The sequence below is a fragment of the Octopus bimaculoides genome, chromosome 10, assembly GCF_046866305.1.
Source record: "Octopus bimaculoides isolate indiv1 chromosome 10, ASM4686630v1, whole genome shotgun sequence".
Taxonomy (NCBI): Eukaryota; Metazoa; Mollusca; class Cephalopoda; order Octopoda; family Octopodidae; genus Octopus; species Octopus bimaculoides.
The window spans coordinates 51,609,395-51,627,862 of record NC_142937.1 but is presented as its reverse complement, the minus strand read 5'-3'; the positions used below and the strand labels follow the sequence as shown (position 1 = coordinate 51,627,862).

Below are 18,468 nucleotides of genomic sequence, written 5' to 3'. Positions count from 1 at the left end.
TTCCCAGGCTACAGGCCCACACCCCCAACACCCATACTGTTAGGATTGGCACTCTGAACGTCGGCACGCTGAAAGGTAGATCTGGTGAAATTGTTGAGATGCTTGAACGGAGACACGTAGATATGTGCTGCATCCAGGAAGTAAGATGGAGAGGAGGTTCTGCGAGGTTCCTCACAGGCAAAGAACACAGGTACAAGATTTTCTGGGCAGGGAACACTGACGGGGTCGGGGGCGTAGGAATACTTCTAGCGGAGAAATGGGTGGATAAGGTAATCGAGGTCGTTAGAGTAAGTGACAGAGTACTTAAGATCAGACTAATGCTTCATCATAGATTAGCTACTGTCATCTCAGCCTATGCACCTCAACCGGGGCTACCAGATGGTCTGAAAGACCAATTCTATGACACCCTCTTGCAAACTACCTCGTCGACGAGTGACAGGGACCTTCTCTTTGTGGCTGGAGACTTCAACGGTCATGTCGGACGTCGTGCTGGAGGCTTCCATGGCATACATGGAGGCTATGGCTTCGGTTCCCGCAACGAGGAGGGAACCAGACTGCTGGAGTTCTGTGATGCAACCGATCTTATGGTCTGCAATACCAACTTCAGGAAACCTGCCAGTCACCTAGTCACCTACTGCTCCGGCAGACACTCTAGCCAAATCGACTACATCCTCGCCAGAAATAGGGAAAGAGGGCGGCTTATAAATGCCAAAACCTACCCTGGCGAAGAATGTACCCCACAACATAGATTAGTAGTTAGCGACATTGGGATCAAGGCAAAATGGGTGCCCAGAATTAGACAGGCTTGGAGGAGAAGGGTGTGGAAGCTTAAAGACCCTGCAAACGGACAGAGACTTAGAGACAAGTTACTTGAAGCATTTAATGAAATAGAAGGGGATATAGCATCATACAACGTGGAAGACAATTGGAGATTTCTGCGGGACAACCTGTTGAAAGCCACCGACCAGATTTGTGGGTGGTGTAAGGTCCCCTCCCGACCCAGAGTAACGTGGTGGTGGAACAAGGAGGTAGACAGGGCTATTAGACAAAAGAAACAGGCTTGGAAGGACTGGAAGAACGGTGGTAGCAGGGAATTGTACCAATGTGCCAGAAGGGAGGCTAGGCGACAGGTTTATTTAGCCAGAGGGGAAGCAGATAAGGAAAGATTTGCCAATGTTCTGCGCCGTGAGGACCAAAGACTCGAGGTATTTCGTGTTGCAAGACAGTGTAGGAGAGAGAATAGTGATGTTGTAGGAGAGAAATGTGTTCGCATGGATGATGGTACGCTTGCATTAAATGAGGATGCAAAGAAAGAGGTCTGGAGATGCCACTACGATAGATTGCTTAATAAAGAGAATGAATGGGAGAAAGAGAGCCTGCCGTATGTCGACCCAATAGAGGGACCAGCTATCCGAGTTGATAGTACCAGGGTAGATAAAGCAATTAAGAGTATGAAGACCGGGAAAGACCCCGGCCCATCAGGAATCACTGCAGAGATGCTCAAAATATCTGGCAGTGTTGGCTATAGCCTAGTCACCCGTATTACGAACCAGGTGATACACGAAGGAGTCATACCCAATGACTGGTGTAGCAGCATCATAGTCAACTGCTACAAAGGTAAAGGTGACGCTTTAGATACAAATAATTACAGAGGCATCAAGCTGTTAGATTAGGTTATGAAAGTTACAGAGAGGGTCATAGCCCAACTAATTAGGGAGCGAATCAATTTAGATGAGATGCAGTTTGGGTTCGTGCCAGGTAAAAGCACTACTGATGCCTTATTTCTAGTGAGACAGTTGCAGGAGAAATACCTAGCTAAGGATAAACCTCTGTACCTGGCTTTCGTTGACATGGAGAAAGCCTTTGACAGGGTCCCCCGATCCCTTATCTGGTGGTCAATGAGGAAACTTGGGATAGAAGAATGGTTAGTGAGAGCTGTGCGAGCCATGTACAGAGATGCTGCCAGTAAGGTGAGGGTTGGAAATGAGTACAGCAATGAATTCCGGGTAGAGGTAGGGGTCCACCAAGGTTCCGTCCTCAGCCCCCTCTTATTTATCATAGTCCTCCAGGCAATCACAGAGGTGTTCAAGACAGGTTGCCCCTGGGAGCTCCTCTATGCTGATGACCTTGCCCTAATTGCGGAGTCACTATCAGAACTAGAGGAGAAGTTTCAGGTGTGGAAGCAAGGTCTAGAATTGAAGGGCCTTAGAGTCAACCTAGCTAAAACCAAAATCCTAATAAGTAGGAAGGTAGATAAAACACAAACCCCTTCAGGTAGATGGCCCTGCTCAGTATGTAGAAAAGCAGTAGGTAGTAATTCTATAAGATGTACCCGGTGCAAGCTATGGACACATAAGAGGTGCAGCAACATCAAAGGCAGGTTAACTTGCAAGTTAGTTTTTGTTTGTGGCAGATGTTCAGGTGCAATAAAGACTGTAAACAAACAGGAAACAACTTCTATCTCATTCCAGGGTGAAAAACTAGAGGTAGTCGATAGCTTCCGTTATCTGGGCGACCAAGTTAGTAGTGGGGGTGGGTGCGCTGAAAGTCTAGCTGCTAGAATAAGAATAGCCTGGGCAAAGTTTAGAGAGCTCTTACCCCTGCTGGCAACAAAGGGACTCTCACTCAGAGTAAAAGGCAGACTGTATGACGCATGCGTACGAACAACCATGCTACATGGCAGTGAAACATGGGCTGTAACTGCTGAGGACATATGTAAGCTCGCAAGGAATGAAGCCAGTATGCTCCGTTGGATGTGTAATGTCAATGTGAATACCCGTCAGAGTGTAAGTACCTTGAGAGAAAAGCTGAACATTAGAAGCATCAGTTGTGGCGTGCAAGAGAGACGATTGCGCTAGTATGGACATGTGGTGAGAATGGATGAGGATAGCTGCGTGAAAAAGTGCCACACCCTAACAGTTGAGGGAACCCGTGGAAGAGGTAGGCCTAGGAAGACCTGGGCTGAGGTGGTGAGGCAAGACCTTCGTACATTGGGCCTCACCGAGGCGATGACTACTGACCGAGACCTTTGGAAATGTGCTGTGCGTGAGAAGACCCGGCAAGCCAAGTAAGATCGTTGCCAGTGCCCCTGGACTGGTTCTTGTGCGGGTGGCACATGAGATGCACCATTTTGAGCGTGGCCGTTGCCAGTACTGCCTGACTAGCTCCCGTAGGATTTTCGAGCGAGATCGTTGCCAGTGCCCCTGGACTGGCTTGTGCGGGTGGCACATAAAAGACACCATTTCGAGCGTGGCCGTTTTCGTGCGGGTGACACATAAAAGCACCCACTACACTCTCTGAGTGGTTGGCGTTAGGAAGGGCATCCAGCTCTAGAAACTCTGCCAAATCAGACTGGAGCCTGGTGTTGCCATCCGGTTTCACCAGTCCTCAGTCAAATCGTCCAACCCATGTTAGCATGGAAAGCGGACGTTAAACGATGATGATGATGATGATGATGATATCTGTCTATATGTATGTATATATATGTATAGGTATATATCTTTTATTTATATCTGATGGTGTATATCTGTATATGTGTCTATATATATGAATATGATTTTGTATTTTGTGGATGGATTATGTGCATGTATATGTGTGTGAGTCTGTGTATATATATGAGTCTGTGTATATATATATATATATGTGTGTGTATGCATGTATATGTATTTATATGTGCATGTATATATATGTATGTGAATGCATGTGTATCAGGTCTAGGTGAAATGTTTTTGATTAATATAGCTAAATAAATAAATGGAGTTAAATGCAGGTGTTATTCAAATCTTTTTACTTCCAACATATGTTCTGAATAAAACACGTAATATGGAAACAGTGTAACAAGTATGAGATTGCTCCAGGCTCACATTAGGCAAGAAGTTGAAAATGTTTGGGCCCATGACACAGCATAGACCCTAAGAAAGGCGCGTGTAAAATTTGAATGTAATCCATTGGATAGTTCTCGAGTTTTAGTGATGCACACATACAGACACACACACACACACACACACACAAATTCTCAGTTTTATACATATATAGATAGATAAACACACATACCCTCATACACATATATTTAGCAGAAAACTATTAGTGGGGAGATAGGTGAATTAGAATAAAGCTTACAGGCATAGAAGTAGATATATTTAGTGAAAGTGAAATGTAAAAAGACAGTCAAAGGTCGAATTTTATAGAATGGTAGAAATCACTTGTAGGAACTAAAGATATATTTCTGCCAATGTTTGCAATGATAAAAGCTTTCTATAAACGTGCTTACAAGGGGATTCTCTGAGAACAGGATAAAGTACATCTCACTGTTACAAAGTTGACAAAAAGATTTACCGTTATCATATGGAAAAGATACAGAGAGAATATTCCATTCCAAATTAAATTGTTTATTATGATCCTTTAGATACCAGATTAATTTACTAAGCCCAGTATTGTTACGTTCATTAATATAGTCATATTATGTTCTTTAGAACTTGTACACACACATAAATTTATAGAATAAAAATATTGGATTACTTTATTTTATTTCTTTCTGTAATACAAAGTAAAATTCTGATACTCTATCTATTTATATAATATTATGTAAAAATGGTATGTAACTTTATACATTTATTTAACATCGGCATATTTGGTAGTAATTTTTGAGTGAATGAATTGTGGAATTTAGTGTCTGAATTAAACATATCCTTATTTATTTATCTTTTTTCATGATAATATATATTAATTTTAAATAAAATATATTTCCTGCTCCACCATAAATTTTTAATATATTACATATTATACAGACTAGCAGATATACCCAGCCTTACTTGGGATTAAAATGGCATAGTTTTTTTTATTGTTTTACTTGTTTCAGTCATGTGACTGCAGCCATGTGACTGCAGCCATGCTGGAGCACTGCCTTTAGCCAAACAAATCGACCACGTGATTTATTGTTTGTAAGCCTATTCTATCAGTGTCTTTTGCCAAATCGATAATTTAAGGGAACGTAAACACAGTAACATCGGTTGTCAAGCAATGGTGAGGGTATAAACAGACATACACACACAAATATACACATATATATGACAGTCTTCTTTCTACACACATATGTGTGTGCGTGTGTGTGTGTGTGTGTGTGTGTGTGTGTGTGTGTGTGTGTGTGTATATATATATATAACTGAGGAAGACCATTGCTGACCTTCAGGAACACTGTGCGCTCTAGGACTAACTTATATTTTGCACTTGCGGCTCCGTTGGTGGCTAATGAGCCCTGCTCTTGACAAGCATAAACGACTGCAAACATTGCAGACCAAGCTTTCCCCATTCACTACACCAGCCATGCTCTTTCGCGCAGCACACTTAAGTTCTTCATGCTGGATATGTGCACTCTCAAAAGTGTCAACCCCCTCCTTAACCTGCTTCCTCCATCTGTGGCGATGACAGGCATTGTTCTCCCAGTCAGTTCCCAGGAAAGCAGGCTTGTCTCTTGGTTCCATTCTCATAATTGTTTCGCTAATCCAGTAACAACAATGCAAAGTATGTAGCCCTTAAAATGGTTTTTGTATATTTACTGAAAATACTGAACTGTCTTACAAAGAATCTTGTTTTTAGGAATTCCCAATAAGTTATGAATACCCAAATTGTGAAGTCAGTTATGTAATAACATGAAATTAATTACCCTATAGTAAGAATTCAAATAAAGTTGCCCCGAAAAGGGCTTTAATATGTTCCCAGAGTATATAGATTTTAGGAGGAAATACTAATAAGGTATGTATACTAAAATCGTGAAACATGTTACGCAATAACAGGCTAATTAGATATGAGATAATAACAATTCAAAATTAATAACTCTGAAAAGGGCTTTTGTGCATTCCCAGAGAATATTACCCTCAGCAGTGCTAGTGTTGGTATATTCATAAACAAGTCACTAACCAAAATAAGTGGATCTATTGTTTAGGAGAATACTATTTACTTCCTTAAGCTTTGTACTGGATAAATTGAGAAAATAACTAAAATAGTTCAAATACTAAGAAATAAGCATACTGAAAACAAATGGGTTATTTCCTTTGGAAGTTTAAAAATAATTACTCCTGCCGTTCATTTGCGGCCAAATGTTATTCCTCCCGCTGTTTATCCGAAAATTTTTTCGAAATCAATTTATACTGAAAACCTCCCCAGACTCATAAGCAATGTGCATGTGAAGTTTAAGAAAAATCGGTCAAGCCATTTTGGCACAAAATAAGGACATACCGCTCCACACACTCACACACACACAGATATTTTCAATTTTAATATGTAAGATATAGATATATAATAAAAATGACCCGTGATTATTTTTGATTAAAATGTTTTCCGATTAATATCAGTGTAGATCCATAACAAAATTTTATGACCTTACTAAATTTTCTTTACTAAATTATTTTATCCATTCCAATTTTTTTAATTTTTTTTATTGCATTTATTATATGTTTGAATTATTAATGCTCACGCTTCTAAACATATGTATATTTTGAATCGGTCTAATTTGAGATTTAGCAGTACATGCATAGAATTTTTGTCTGTGTTTTGAACAAATGCCCTGATGAGACTTATATGCACAAATGTAAATTTTTATAAATTCACAAGTGGATATGAGTTGAAACAAATTGTTGGCTTTATATTTGTTTTAGTCATTTGTTATATTATATCTTTTCATAATATATTATATTATAATGTAAATAATTTTTTAGTAAGTCAATTGTATTTCTCTATTTCTTTTAATATATATATATCATCATCATCGTTTAACGTCCGCTTTCCATGCTAGCATGGGTTGGACAATTTGACTGAGGAAGGGTGAAACCAGATGGCTACACCAGGCTTCAATCTGATTTGGCAGAGTTTCTACAGCTGGATGCCCTTCCTAACGCCAACCACTCAGAGAGTGTAGGGTGCTTTTAGGTGCCACCAGCACGAAGGCCAGTCAGGCGGTACTGGCAACAGCCGCACTCAAAATGGTGTATTTTATGTGCCACCCGCACAAGGGCCAGTCCAGGGGCACTGGCAACGATCTCGCTCGAAAGTCCTTACACATGCCGCGGACACAAGTGCAAGAAAGGCGACACTGGGCACAGGTGCCATCACGATTTCGCTTTTTATATATATATACATATATATAAACGAAATTGTGATGGCACCTGTACCAGTGGAGCGCTAAGATCACCGTCTGAGCATGATCGTTGCCAGAGCAGCTGTCTGGCTTCCATGCCAGTGGCATGTAAATAGCACCATTTGAGCGTGGTCGTTACCATCATCGCCTTCCTTGCACTTGTGCCGGTGGCACGTGAAAAGACATTCAAGTGAGGTCGTTGCCAATGCCGCTGGACAGGCTCCTGTGCAGGTGGCACGTAAAATACACCATTTTGAGTGTGGCCGTTGCCAGTACCGGTGGCACGTAAAAGCACCTACACTCTCTGAATGGTTGGCGTTAGGAACGGCATCCAGCTGTAGAAACTCTGCCAAATCAGATTGGAGTCTGGTGTAGCCATCTGGTTCACCAGTCCTCAATCAAATCGTCCAACCCATGCTAGCATGGAAAGTGGACGTTAAATGATGATGATGATATGAGCAGAATTTAGGTTAGTTGAAATACGTTTGTCACATATTTCACCCTTAAACGATGATGATGATGATGATATATATATATGTATATATATATATATATATATATATATATATATATATATATATATATATATATCAAACATAAATTGAAAACAGAACAAAAAGGATATCGCAGTACACGTGTTTCAAGCTTTATAAACACTCTGTCATTACATCATTATATTGTTGATATAAAAGATGGTTTAAAGCTATCTTCAGCGGCAAACATTGCAAGACCAAAGATTACATCAGGGAAGAAAAGGAAAAGAAAAAGAAAAAGTACTCTTAGTATTACCCAATACTTTTCTTCTCTGATGTAATCTTTGGTCTAGCAATGTTTGCGGCTGAAGATAGCTTTAAACCATCTTTTATATCAACAATATAATGATGTAATGACAGAGTGTTTATAAAGCTTGAAACACGTGTACTGCTATATCCTTTGTGTTCTCTTTTCAATTTCTGTTTGATATATTCTTTCACCTCTGCTACTATCTGGCATATACAGGTGCTTACACTTATCAAGTAATACCTATAAACTTATAGTACCTACATGATTAATATAAATATATAATATATGTATATATATATATATATATATATATATATATATATATATATATATATATGTAAATTTAGTAAATGGAGTAGAACGCATATGTTAACTGAATACTTTTATTTCCAACATATGTTTCGAAGATTACAAATTATACCTTCCATAGGAATAGGTGATGTTGATAAGAATGTAATCTTCTCTTCAGGGAAATGCATGGGGACCAGCTTAAATGTAAGATATTTTAACCAAATATGAGAACTGTAGTTGGAGAAGATAGTTACGTAATTTATTTGAAAAAGCTGTTGGAGGTTGGGACGCTACTAGACAGTACGTTGGACAAGAAGGGAAGAAAAAAAGGAAAGAAAAAAGAATGCATCTGTATACGAGTAAAGGAACAGGTAATATAGTATAGTAAAAAGAAATAAACAAATTAATTAATTAATCTAGTGGAAATTCACAGGAGAGCAATAAAAATATAAAATTAAGGAGTTATCTCCCCTATAATAACAAAGATGAAATCTAACGGGATTTTAAGAATTTAATGATAGTTATGTATGTGTTTTTTCGTGTTTTGTTCGGATGGTAACCACTCCTGAAGAAGTGCCAAATGTCTAAACCCAATGGACCAGTCACTGGATAAGTTTGGCACAGAAATGTTAACATAGAGTGGTGAATAAATCGATATATCGAGTTTGAAGTCTCTGTCTCTTTTGAATATGAAAATTTAAAAGTTAAAAACCTTATATATATATATATATATATATATATATATATATATATATATATATATATTATATATATATATACATATATATATATTTACATACATATACATGCACACATACATATATATATATATAAATATAAATCCATCCATCCATATACACATACATATATATTTTAAAACAAATATATACACACACCTACATATAATTTCATACATATATAAGAATGTACACACATACGCACACATATACACACAAACATACTTACACATGTATACACACACACACACACACACACACACATATGTGTATGTATGCACATGGATACATACACGCATTTGTATGCACTCCTTAGTACGGTGGTTGTGTGGTGATTGATATTAAAGCAGTGGAATATGTATAGGAAAGTGATGCTTATATTAGTAAGATATTAAATGATTGACAATTAATTAATAAAGTTAATGGGTGGTCTATTAATCTACAGAAATGGATTATGTTATTAAGTTAGATGTAAATAAAATGGGCAAGAGTAGGGGTTGAAGGAGTAAAAATTACTTGTAAAGACAAAGTTAATATTATTATCAAAGTTTACTTTGGTGATCACGTTCCATATCTGTTAATGCAAGGGTTTTCCGAGAGATGAAACAGAATGTCATGTTGATCAGTAATTAATACGTCATAGAATAGAATATTTAAATGCTTGGGATTCATCTTACGATGAAAGTAAACAAGTGAAATAGGATTGTTTTCAGAATTTTAGATGTTTCTGGGAAAGTTTAAGATGATAAATTAAATTTGTAGACTTGGAATACTGCCACTAATGTAACTATGACCATGATAAATAACTCTTATTTTTGCTGAATAAATTGAAAGTAGTAAAAGAATGATTTGGAAGTACAATGAAATATGAAATCAAGTGCATAGCATATTAGACATTGTATGAGGTAATGTTTATGTTGAATTAAACTGAAAATAATGTTCTAGTGTATGTTTATAGATGTTATTGGTGTTCTAATTTGGGTTTACAAATTAAGAGTGTTAAGATAACATATATCAAGCAAAATCAGTCTACGATATCTTTTTACATATAAAGGTATAATTGACATGTGTCTCTTGAATTATTTGAGGAACTAATATGTTACAAGTTAATTTGTTAGAGTTATAAAAATAAGTATTTTTTCTCTGAATGCTGTGAACACGTGTTGCTGCCAATGTTTACATCTGTATGAGTTTTCGATGAACGTGTTCACCAGTATATTCTTTGAGAATAAAATAAAAAATAGCTTGGTATTACATAATGGACAAAATCTTCTACCTTTGTCATATGGTCTAGATATGGAAAGAATTAGCCAGTCTTCTTTAAATTTTATGTTATTGTCTTTGAGTTCCCAAACTAATTTACTAAGGCTCGTGGTATTTCGTTTGCTTCTATCTCTAAAGGATGAATAATGATTGGAAATTCTGGAGAATATTGGCGAAGAAGATGATCCAATATAAAAGGACACATTTGTAGGAGTGCTGACCTGGCATTGATATATAGTGTTTTTGAGTTTGGCATTATCACTTAAAAAACTAATTCTTTTGCTATTAACTTCCGAAATAATGATGTTGTTGTAATTATTATTATTATACATCATATTATAATTATTGTTCCTTGGTTTATTATTAGTATTATTATTGTTATTATGGTAATGGTTTATAATGCCTGACTTAATGTTTTGCTATCGGTACTCTCTTGTGAATTTAATAGCCTCATATTGTGTGCGGATATTATTTGCGAGATGTTTTTAGTGTTTGAGTAACCAAATCTTTTTATCAGATTCTGGTTTAGAATGTGTGCTATTATTATTTCTAAATAGTTTCAATTTATTATTGTTATTATTGAAAAAGGGTTTAAACTGTCGGTTACCTCCCCTATAATGTAAAGAAATGTTTGTTTGTTTGTTATCGTCAATAGTTTTATGATGAGAATGATAATTATATTTATCGTTGCTGTTAATATTAATATCTATATTATTACGGGTATCGATTTCGTAAGTGGAATTAATAAAACTAACTTTTTCTCTATATCCTGCTTTTAATAAAGCAGAGTTGTAAAAGTCAGCTTCCTTATTGAAAATATTTTCATTTGTGGATAAATTTGATAATCTAAGTAAAATGTTCCTAACTAAATTTCTTGTTACTGAATTGGGATGATTACTAAATTTATATATTTACTCAAGTACCCAAAATAAGAAGGAGTCTCTACCTCATAAACAGGTGTTACACCACAGTCATTTTGTGATCTTTGCTACCCTGGTATCTATTAACCAATTTATTTTGTCCGAGTTTATTATTAACTAAGAGAAAATAAATACATATAATAAAATATATAATATATGTGTATATATATATATATATATATATATATATATATAAAATATATATATATATATATATATATATATATATATATATATATATATATATATATATATATATATATATATATATATATCAAAAATATCAAATCTCACCTGCGAACCCATGGAAAACAAACTTCAACCAGCTATTCTGATTATATGTCGGTGCACACGTTTGAATGTGGTGTGTGCCAGAGGGCTTGCAAATCCAATGGGGGTCTAAAAAGACATGTTAGGATCCACATTGAGCAGAACTTACCTGGAGGTATTGGTAGTACAAATCACAGGTGCAATCTGTGTGGGTGTTTTTTCAAAACATTGTCTGGTTTCAAAAACAACATCAGACGCCATGAAAGGGCTAAGGTGTAGGTGCAGGAGGTGGTCAAACTCTGTGTAAGGAGTAGACAACCACCATATATATATATATATATATATATATATATATATATATATAAAATATAAATATATCAAGAAATATATATATATATATAAAATATACGCGTGTGTTTCGTTCTCCTGAATCAACCCAATAGAGATTGCACAAATCAACGATAAAACCTACTAAACTGACGAAAACATAGACCTTGTTATATAAGAACAGTCTACTGTAATATACTATTTAAAAAAACGTAATATATTTCTCTAAAAGTTAAATATATTACAATAAAGTCAGCGACACAAGCAAGTTATCGTCGAAAACCCACGTGGTTAGTTACAAGGGATTGCCTAAATCGATGGAAAATAAATGTGCTAAAACTGACAAAAGGTAGTACTTGTTACTTCATAACGGTCTACCGTAATATATATTGACTTAAAGAAAAAGTAATATATTACACTAAAAGTTTAATATAGTAAGTTTAAAGTCAGTGAAACAAGCTAAAGGTATCGTCAATAACTGCATGGTTACACGTCGTAATTATATTTGCAATCGAATGTAAAAAGCAAAAAAAGAATTGTTTTTGGAAAAAAACTTCGTACAAGAACAAGGATTTGGAATTTTACCTCTTAGGAATAAGTATCCTTTTCATTTGTTTATTTTCTTTTAACTTAGGTAACATTTGAGTTACAACATAATCTTGTTTACTTTCTGAGAATTCTCACTATAATTTTCATTCGACTTTTACGAATAAGTATCCTTTTTATTTGTTTATTTTCTTTTAACTTAGGCAACATTTGAGTTACAACATAATCTTGTTTACATTCTGAGAATTCTCACTATAATTTTCATTTAACTTTTATTACGACCACTTAGCTCTGATTCTCTTTTAAAAATAGAAACCATTTTGATTCTCTTTGAAAATAGAAACCATTACGAACCCCCCCCCCCTTCTTTTCACTATCGTTTCGTTTCTTTTCGCTTTATCTCTACAACTCTTTGAATTACAAATCCCATTTAGAATTACGAATTTTTCATTTTCCTACACATCTTCGTTACCTGCTCCCACTCTTTTTCATAAGTACTGCTTCCTCTCTCTCTCTCTCCCTTTATCTCTTTACACCTATCTCTCTCCCTCTCTGTCTTCCATATCTTACTCTTTTTCTCATCTCCCTCCCTCGCTTTCATATCTTCCTCTTCTTTCCATATCTCATTCCTTTTTCTCATCTGTCCCCTTCGCTTTCATATCTTCCACTTTTCTCAGTTCTCTTCCCTTTCCATTGTATCTCACAACGCCTTCTTCTCCTTCTGTCACCTCACCCTCTCCCTCATACACTTTTCATTTTCCTCCTCTTCTCAGTCCGTGTCTCCCTTCCTCTCACATCCTTCATCCTTTCTTGTTTCTTTCTCTCTCTCTTCCCATCCTCTCCCTCCCTCTGTCTCTCTTTCTCCTCCCATCCTCTCCCTCCCTCTGTCTCTCTTTCTCTCCCCTTCCTCTACCTCCTTCTGTCTCTAACACCCCACACTCCCTCTCTTCCTCATATCACCCTCTCTTTTTCCTTAATATCTCACTCTCTCTTTCCTTCATATCTCCCTCTCTCTTTCTCTATTCCCCACCTCTGTGTTTCTTCTTTTCTACCTCCCGCTATCTTTCACTTCCTCTCTATCCTCTACTCCCCTTCTGGGCTTAAAAAACGAAGATGGCACCAAAGTGGGAGAAGAAAGAGTTAGATCTTCTGTTGCGAGCATGGATGATCGCTAGTGGCAATCCCCCAAACAACATCATCACTGCTGCACTGAAGAATAATGGCTTTCACAGAACCACTGATCAGATAGAGCGGAAGAAGAATGAATTCCTCCACTCGTATGCACTCATCAGACCACACATTGACACTCTAGATGTCATAATCGAAAACCATTGTGGAAAGGCTGATAAGGATGGAGAGGAAGAAAAGGAAAAAACACCCGGAAGTCTCTCTGACCCAGTGGCTCCTCAAAAGAATGGATCACCCACTCCTATGAACAACCAGGCAGAAAAGGATAGTGGAGCCAAGGAAGCAGCAAATAGAAGCCCCTCTGTGCCAGTGGTCCTACAAAGGAAAGGAGCCCTCACCCCAATAGATAACCAGAGGAAAACAGTACCCACAAGAAAAGGAAGAACAGAACACAGGTATAAAGAGGTAAAAACCGAAACCCCATTCCACCAAACAAAAAGTAGAAAATCCCAAGGTGGATCCAATGCCATCCAAGACACCAAAGGAAAGAAGAAATTTGGAAGGCACCCAAAAACTTGCAAATTTTACCTGCAAGGCAAATGTTGGCATGAGGAAGACAGCAAAAACTGCCGGTTTGCCCACCTGACACCCCGCCAAAACTACAAAGGTGTAAAGGATAAAAACTTCCCTGAGGAAAGACGACAGATGTCCCCAAGGAGAAAATTCAAGGACGTGCGCTCTTCAGAAATCATACGCAACGCAGCAGTTGAGCAAGAGACTTTTTTGTGCATGGCGCAAAAGATTGTGCAGCAGCTGACGTAGCTACACCAAACACAGACGAGGAACCTTGCCCCTCACTGTGCAAGACCACCACAGTCAACAGACATGGGATGACCTCCCCTAACACCTGCACAGGCATCACGCCAATATTTTTACTAAATATTGGGGGCCTGTTGCATTATAATAATAAAAGCAAAATTTCTTTCCTGAGAGACCTTGCTGCATGCAATCAAGCCCTATGCATAGCACTCGTGGAAACTCACCTCAGCCCTGATATAGAGGATGCAGAAGTACACGTACCAAAATATGTCATACTGCGAACAGACAGAAGGGAAAGGAGCCATGGTGGAGTTGCTGTATACATCCGTGACGACCTCACACCCCAGGTCTTACTGTCATACTCAAATTCGGTATGTGACACCCTAATTGTATACATAAGACAACATAATATAGTCATATGCAATACATATTGCCTACTGGATGCTCCAAACCACATAGGCAAATTTGAAGATTGTCTCACTAGAATTAAAGAGTGTGTTTATTGCCAGAGCAGCTGTCTGGCTTCCGTGCTAGTGGCCCGTAAATAGCACCATTTGAGCGTAATCATTACCAGCGTCGCCTTCTAGCACTCGTGTTGGTAGCACATTAGAAAATCATTCGAGCGAGGTTGTTGCCAGTGCCGCTGGACTGGCTCCCATGCAGGTGGCACCTTTTTGAGCGTGGCCGTTGCCAGTACCGTGTGACTGGCCCTCATGATGGTGGCACATAAAAGCACCCACTACACTCTTGGAAGTTGGTGTTAAGAAGGGCATCCAGCTGTAGAAACTCAGATTGGAGCCTGGTGCAGCCTGCTGGCTTGCCAGTCCTCCGTCAAATCGTCCAACCCATGCTAGCATGGAAAGCGGACATTAATCAACGATGATGATGATGATGATATATATTATAAATATATATATATATATATATATATATATATATATATATATATAATTATATATAGATATATATATAATTATATATATATATCTTCTATATATATATATATATAAAATTGAGAATGTATATGTGTGTGTCTGTGTGTGTGTGTGTGTGTGAATTCCTAAAACTCCAGAACTACACAACCAATTTCATTCAAATTTTACACATGCCTTACTTAGGGTCCCGGTTGTATTTTAGTCAAAAGAAAATTTTAACTTCTTGCATACTTCCAGCCCACAGCAACATCATATCTCCTCCACTATTTAAGTATTACGTGTCAAAGGTGAAACAAAAACACTCATGTCATTTGAACCAGAATCTCAAAAACATTGTTATCATTAAATTTATGCATTTCTAATCAATTTGGAGATATTTGCTATCGAGTTGCCGATTTTTAACAATGCATTTGGTGATTATTTGCTTTATTTCTCCGGCAAAATTTACAACTTAGAATAAAAGAATAAAACTATTATTTCATTCAAAAATTGATGAGCTTTGTTTTTAGTGATAACTTGAAATGGTAAATATTTTTTCTAACTGTATTTGCTTGAAAAAACATACTTTTCTTTATATTAAGCAATTCATTATAATTACTTTTACGATGTGCCTAAATAAAAACCATCGTTATAGATCAGCATTTCTCAACCTTTTTCGCGATTTGGCTTCCCTTGGACATTGAAAAAATTTATTTCGGCTCCCCTGTGTTGATGAAAAATTTAATCCAGCTTCCCATGTATCTGAGATAGATCGGCCGGCCCATGACAAATCTGACAAAAGGGGGGACCTGCAAAACTACCAGCTCACAAACTGCACCTGAAAGTTGACGCGCCAATCATGCTGCTAAGGAATTTAGATGCTCCAATAATGTGCAATGGTACGGGGTTGATTATCAAAAAATTATGCTCCCGAGTTCTGTAGGCAACAATCTTGAATGAACCGGCCGCTGGCTAAGACATACTTATAACTCCCATGTCCCTTACCCACTCCGATATATATATATGATAGGCTTCTTTCAGTTTCTGTCTATCAAATCCACTCGCAAGGCTTTTGTTGGACCGAGGCTATAGTAGAAGACACTTGCTGAAGGTGCCACGCAGTGGGACTGAACCAAGAACCATGTGTTGGTAAGCAAACTACTTACCACACAGCCACTCCTGCACCTATCTATATGAATACATATATATATATATATATATATATATATATATATATATAGATAGATAGATAGATAGATAGATAGATAGATATATACATACACATACATATATACACACACAATTACATGTTTTAGAAACCTCAATAATTTTATTTACAAACCTCAACAATTTTATGATGCTTCAAATGAATCATGCAGACAATAAGCTTTGCTCGGAGGTCAATTGGTAGTAATTCAGGTGCTGTACACCTATATAAAATAGTTACATATATGTGAGTCAGACAGTACATCATCTAGCAACACTTCACAATTCATAGTGCATCATTTAACAATCATTAAACCAGAAGTAGCAAAATGAAGAAAACAAAATAAAACAACTTCTACTCTCTGTTCTGACATTTTCCAGTAATAGAATGAAAATGAAGTCGTATTTATTTAAGGATTTTATTTCTATGAATTTCTATTTTTAAGAGTCATGCCTTCATTCAACACTGTATGCAGCTGAAGTGAAACACCCCCCCCCCCCCCACAGGAAGCTTTTTTATCATATTCCTTATCAAGGCCTCTGGTTTAAAGGTCTAAGTTGAGGATACACTCCAGTATTTCACCGTAGAGAAGATTATGTAACTGACACAAAACTGAATATACACATCCAGAGAAAATTTCAATATTTCATAAATTTTAATATGTACTTGAATTTAAATTCAATCAAGAGCTGTATATTTTACTCTTTCTCTAATTTCAGTCATTGGACAGTCACATTGGGGTACTACTTTCAAAGGTTTTACCTCATATCAACCTCATACAAATTTTATTGATTTTTTATGGGAGAAGTAATTAGTTTTGATACTTTAGATGGTGCATTGGAAATATGATCCTTCACACACATAATTCACAACCCTGACTTTTTTTTTTGTTTCCTCTTAAACCGCCTTATTACTCTAGGTAGCTTGAGAATTATGTGAATCAAGAATCAATTGATAATGTTTGATAGTGCAGAACATGATTAGGAATTCCATCCCAAATCATTAGTTAATATGCACAGAAGTCATTGGCAGATATTTTCCTCTGATGTCATTAACAACCTGCTTGCTATCACCTCTAGCAATGCTAGAAGTGATAGCAAGCTTAATGGAGAAGAGATGGAAAAATGGGGAACATAAGTGAATCTTGGAATACACCAAAATAGACAGAGTGTATGTGTCAGAAAGATCCCTGACAGTGCATGCAGCAATGGCATCATTTAATGAGAAGCTTTCAATCCAATACATGACTGGCAGATAGAGAGGTATAATCAATCAATATTTCATCAGCACAATTTATATATGACAAATTATCTATATTATTTTTATGGAGATGTACTTGCATAGCAAGTGACCTTATTTGAGATAGTGTGCTGAAACAAAAACAATTGCAGCGTGGAAGGTGTTTATAAGTCATTTAAAAACAAGGCACGGAATTTTGTCAGTGAACAGGTTGCGGTCTCAAAGCAGCGAAAATATTTTGACAAATTAAATGGCTTATAAACACCTTCCATGCTGCGATTGTATCTATATTAGATATTTATGAAAAATAGGAGAAAATCAAACATAAAAGTTCATAAATTAAACTTACTTTACAGGAATTAATCGTCCATCAACCAAACCATCAGGAACATAAAGTGACTCACAACTCCAGTTAAATTTTTCAAATTCAAAAACAACACCACAGAATTTCACCAACAGCTTAAAAATATGAAAGCAAATAGATATGCTCATGAAATTTCTGAATGAAAAGCAATATTCAAAACTTAATATTAAGAAATTATTTCTTTTTTAACTCAGAAGACAAGACCTTTTAGTAATATCATATAACAGAAATATTATATTACAACTGTAGACAATCCCAGAAACTCTCTTCTTTTCATGTGCAGACATAAGTATCCTACTCACTACCCAAGCAAAATCTCTCAAAGAACTTTAAGAATGTCACCATAAATATTAGCATAATGGAAGGTAGATATACAGAGATTGTAGAAGTACTTGAGTGATGACAATTAGATTTATACTGTAAGACAATTAGATTTATACAGCTAAGATTGAGAGAAGCCTCAGCCTTTGTCTTCACAAACAAAATCCATTTATTCATTTGTTCAATGTCTATTTTTCCATGCTAACT

At 36.6% G+C, this 18,468-nt stretch overlaps 1 protein-coding gene across 2 annotated transcripts in view; it reads right to left on the bottom strand.

The window, feature by feature from the left end:
* Positions 1 to 18,468, bottom strand: part of LOC106878777 (general transcription factor 3C polypeptide 3) — a 551,001-nt gene that overhangs the window by 294,933 nt on the left and 237,600 nt on the right. For both annotated transcript variants that reach the window (XM_089359125.1, XM_089359126.1), the window contains exons 11-12: positions 17,926 to 18,035; positions 16,473 to 16,560 (exon numbers count right to left, since the gene is read on the bottom strand). In XM_089359125.1, the coding sequence (XP_089215251.1) occupies positions 16,473 to 16,560; positions 17,926 to 18,035 (198 nt within the window). The remainder of the gene's footprint in view (positions 1 to 16,472; positions 16,561 to 17,925; positions 18,036 to 18,468) is intronic.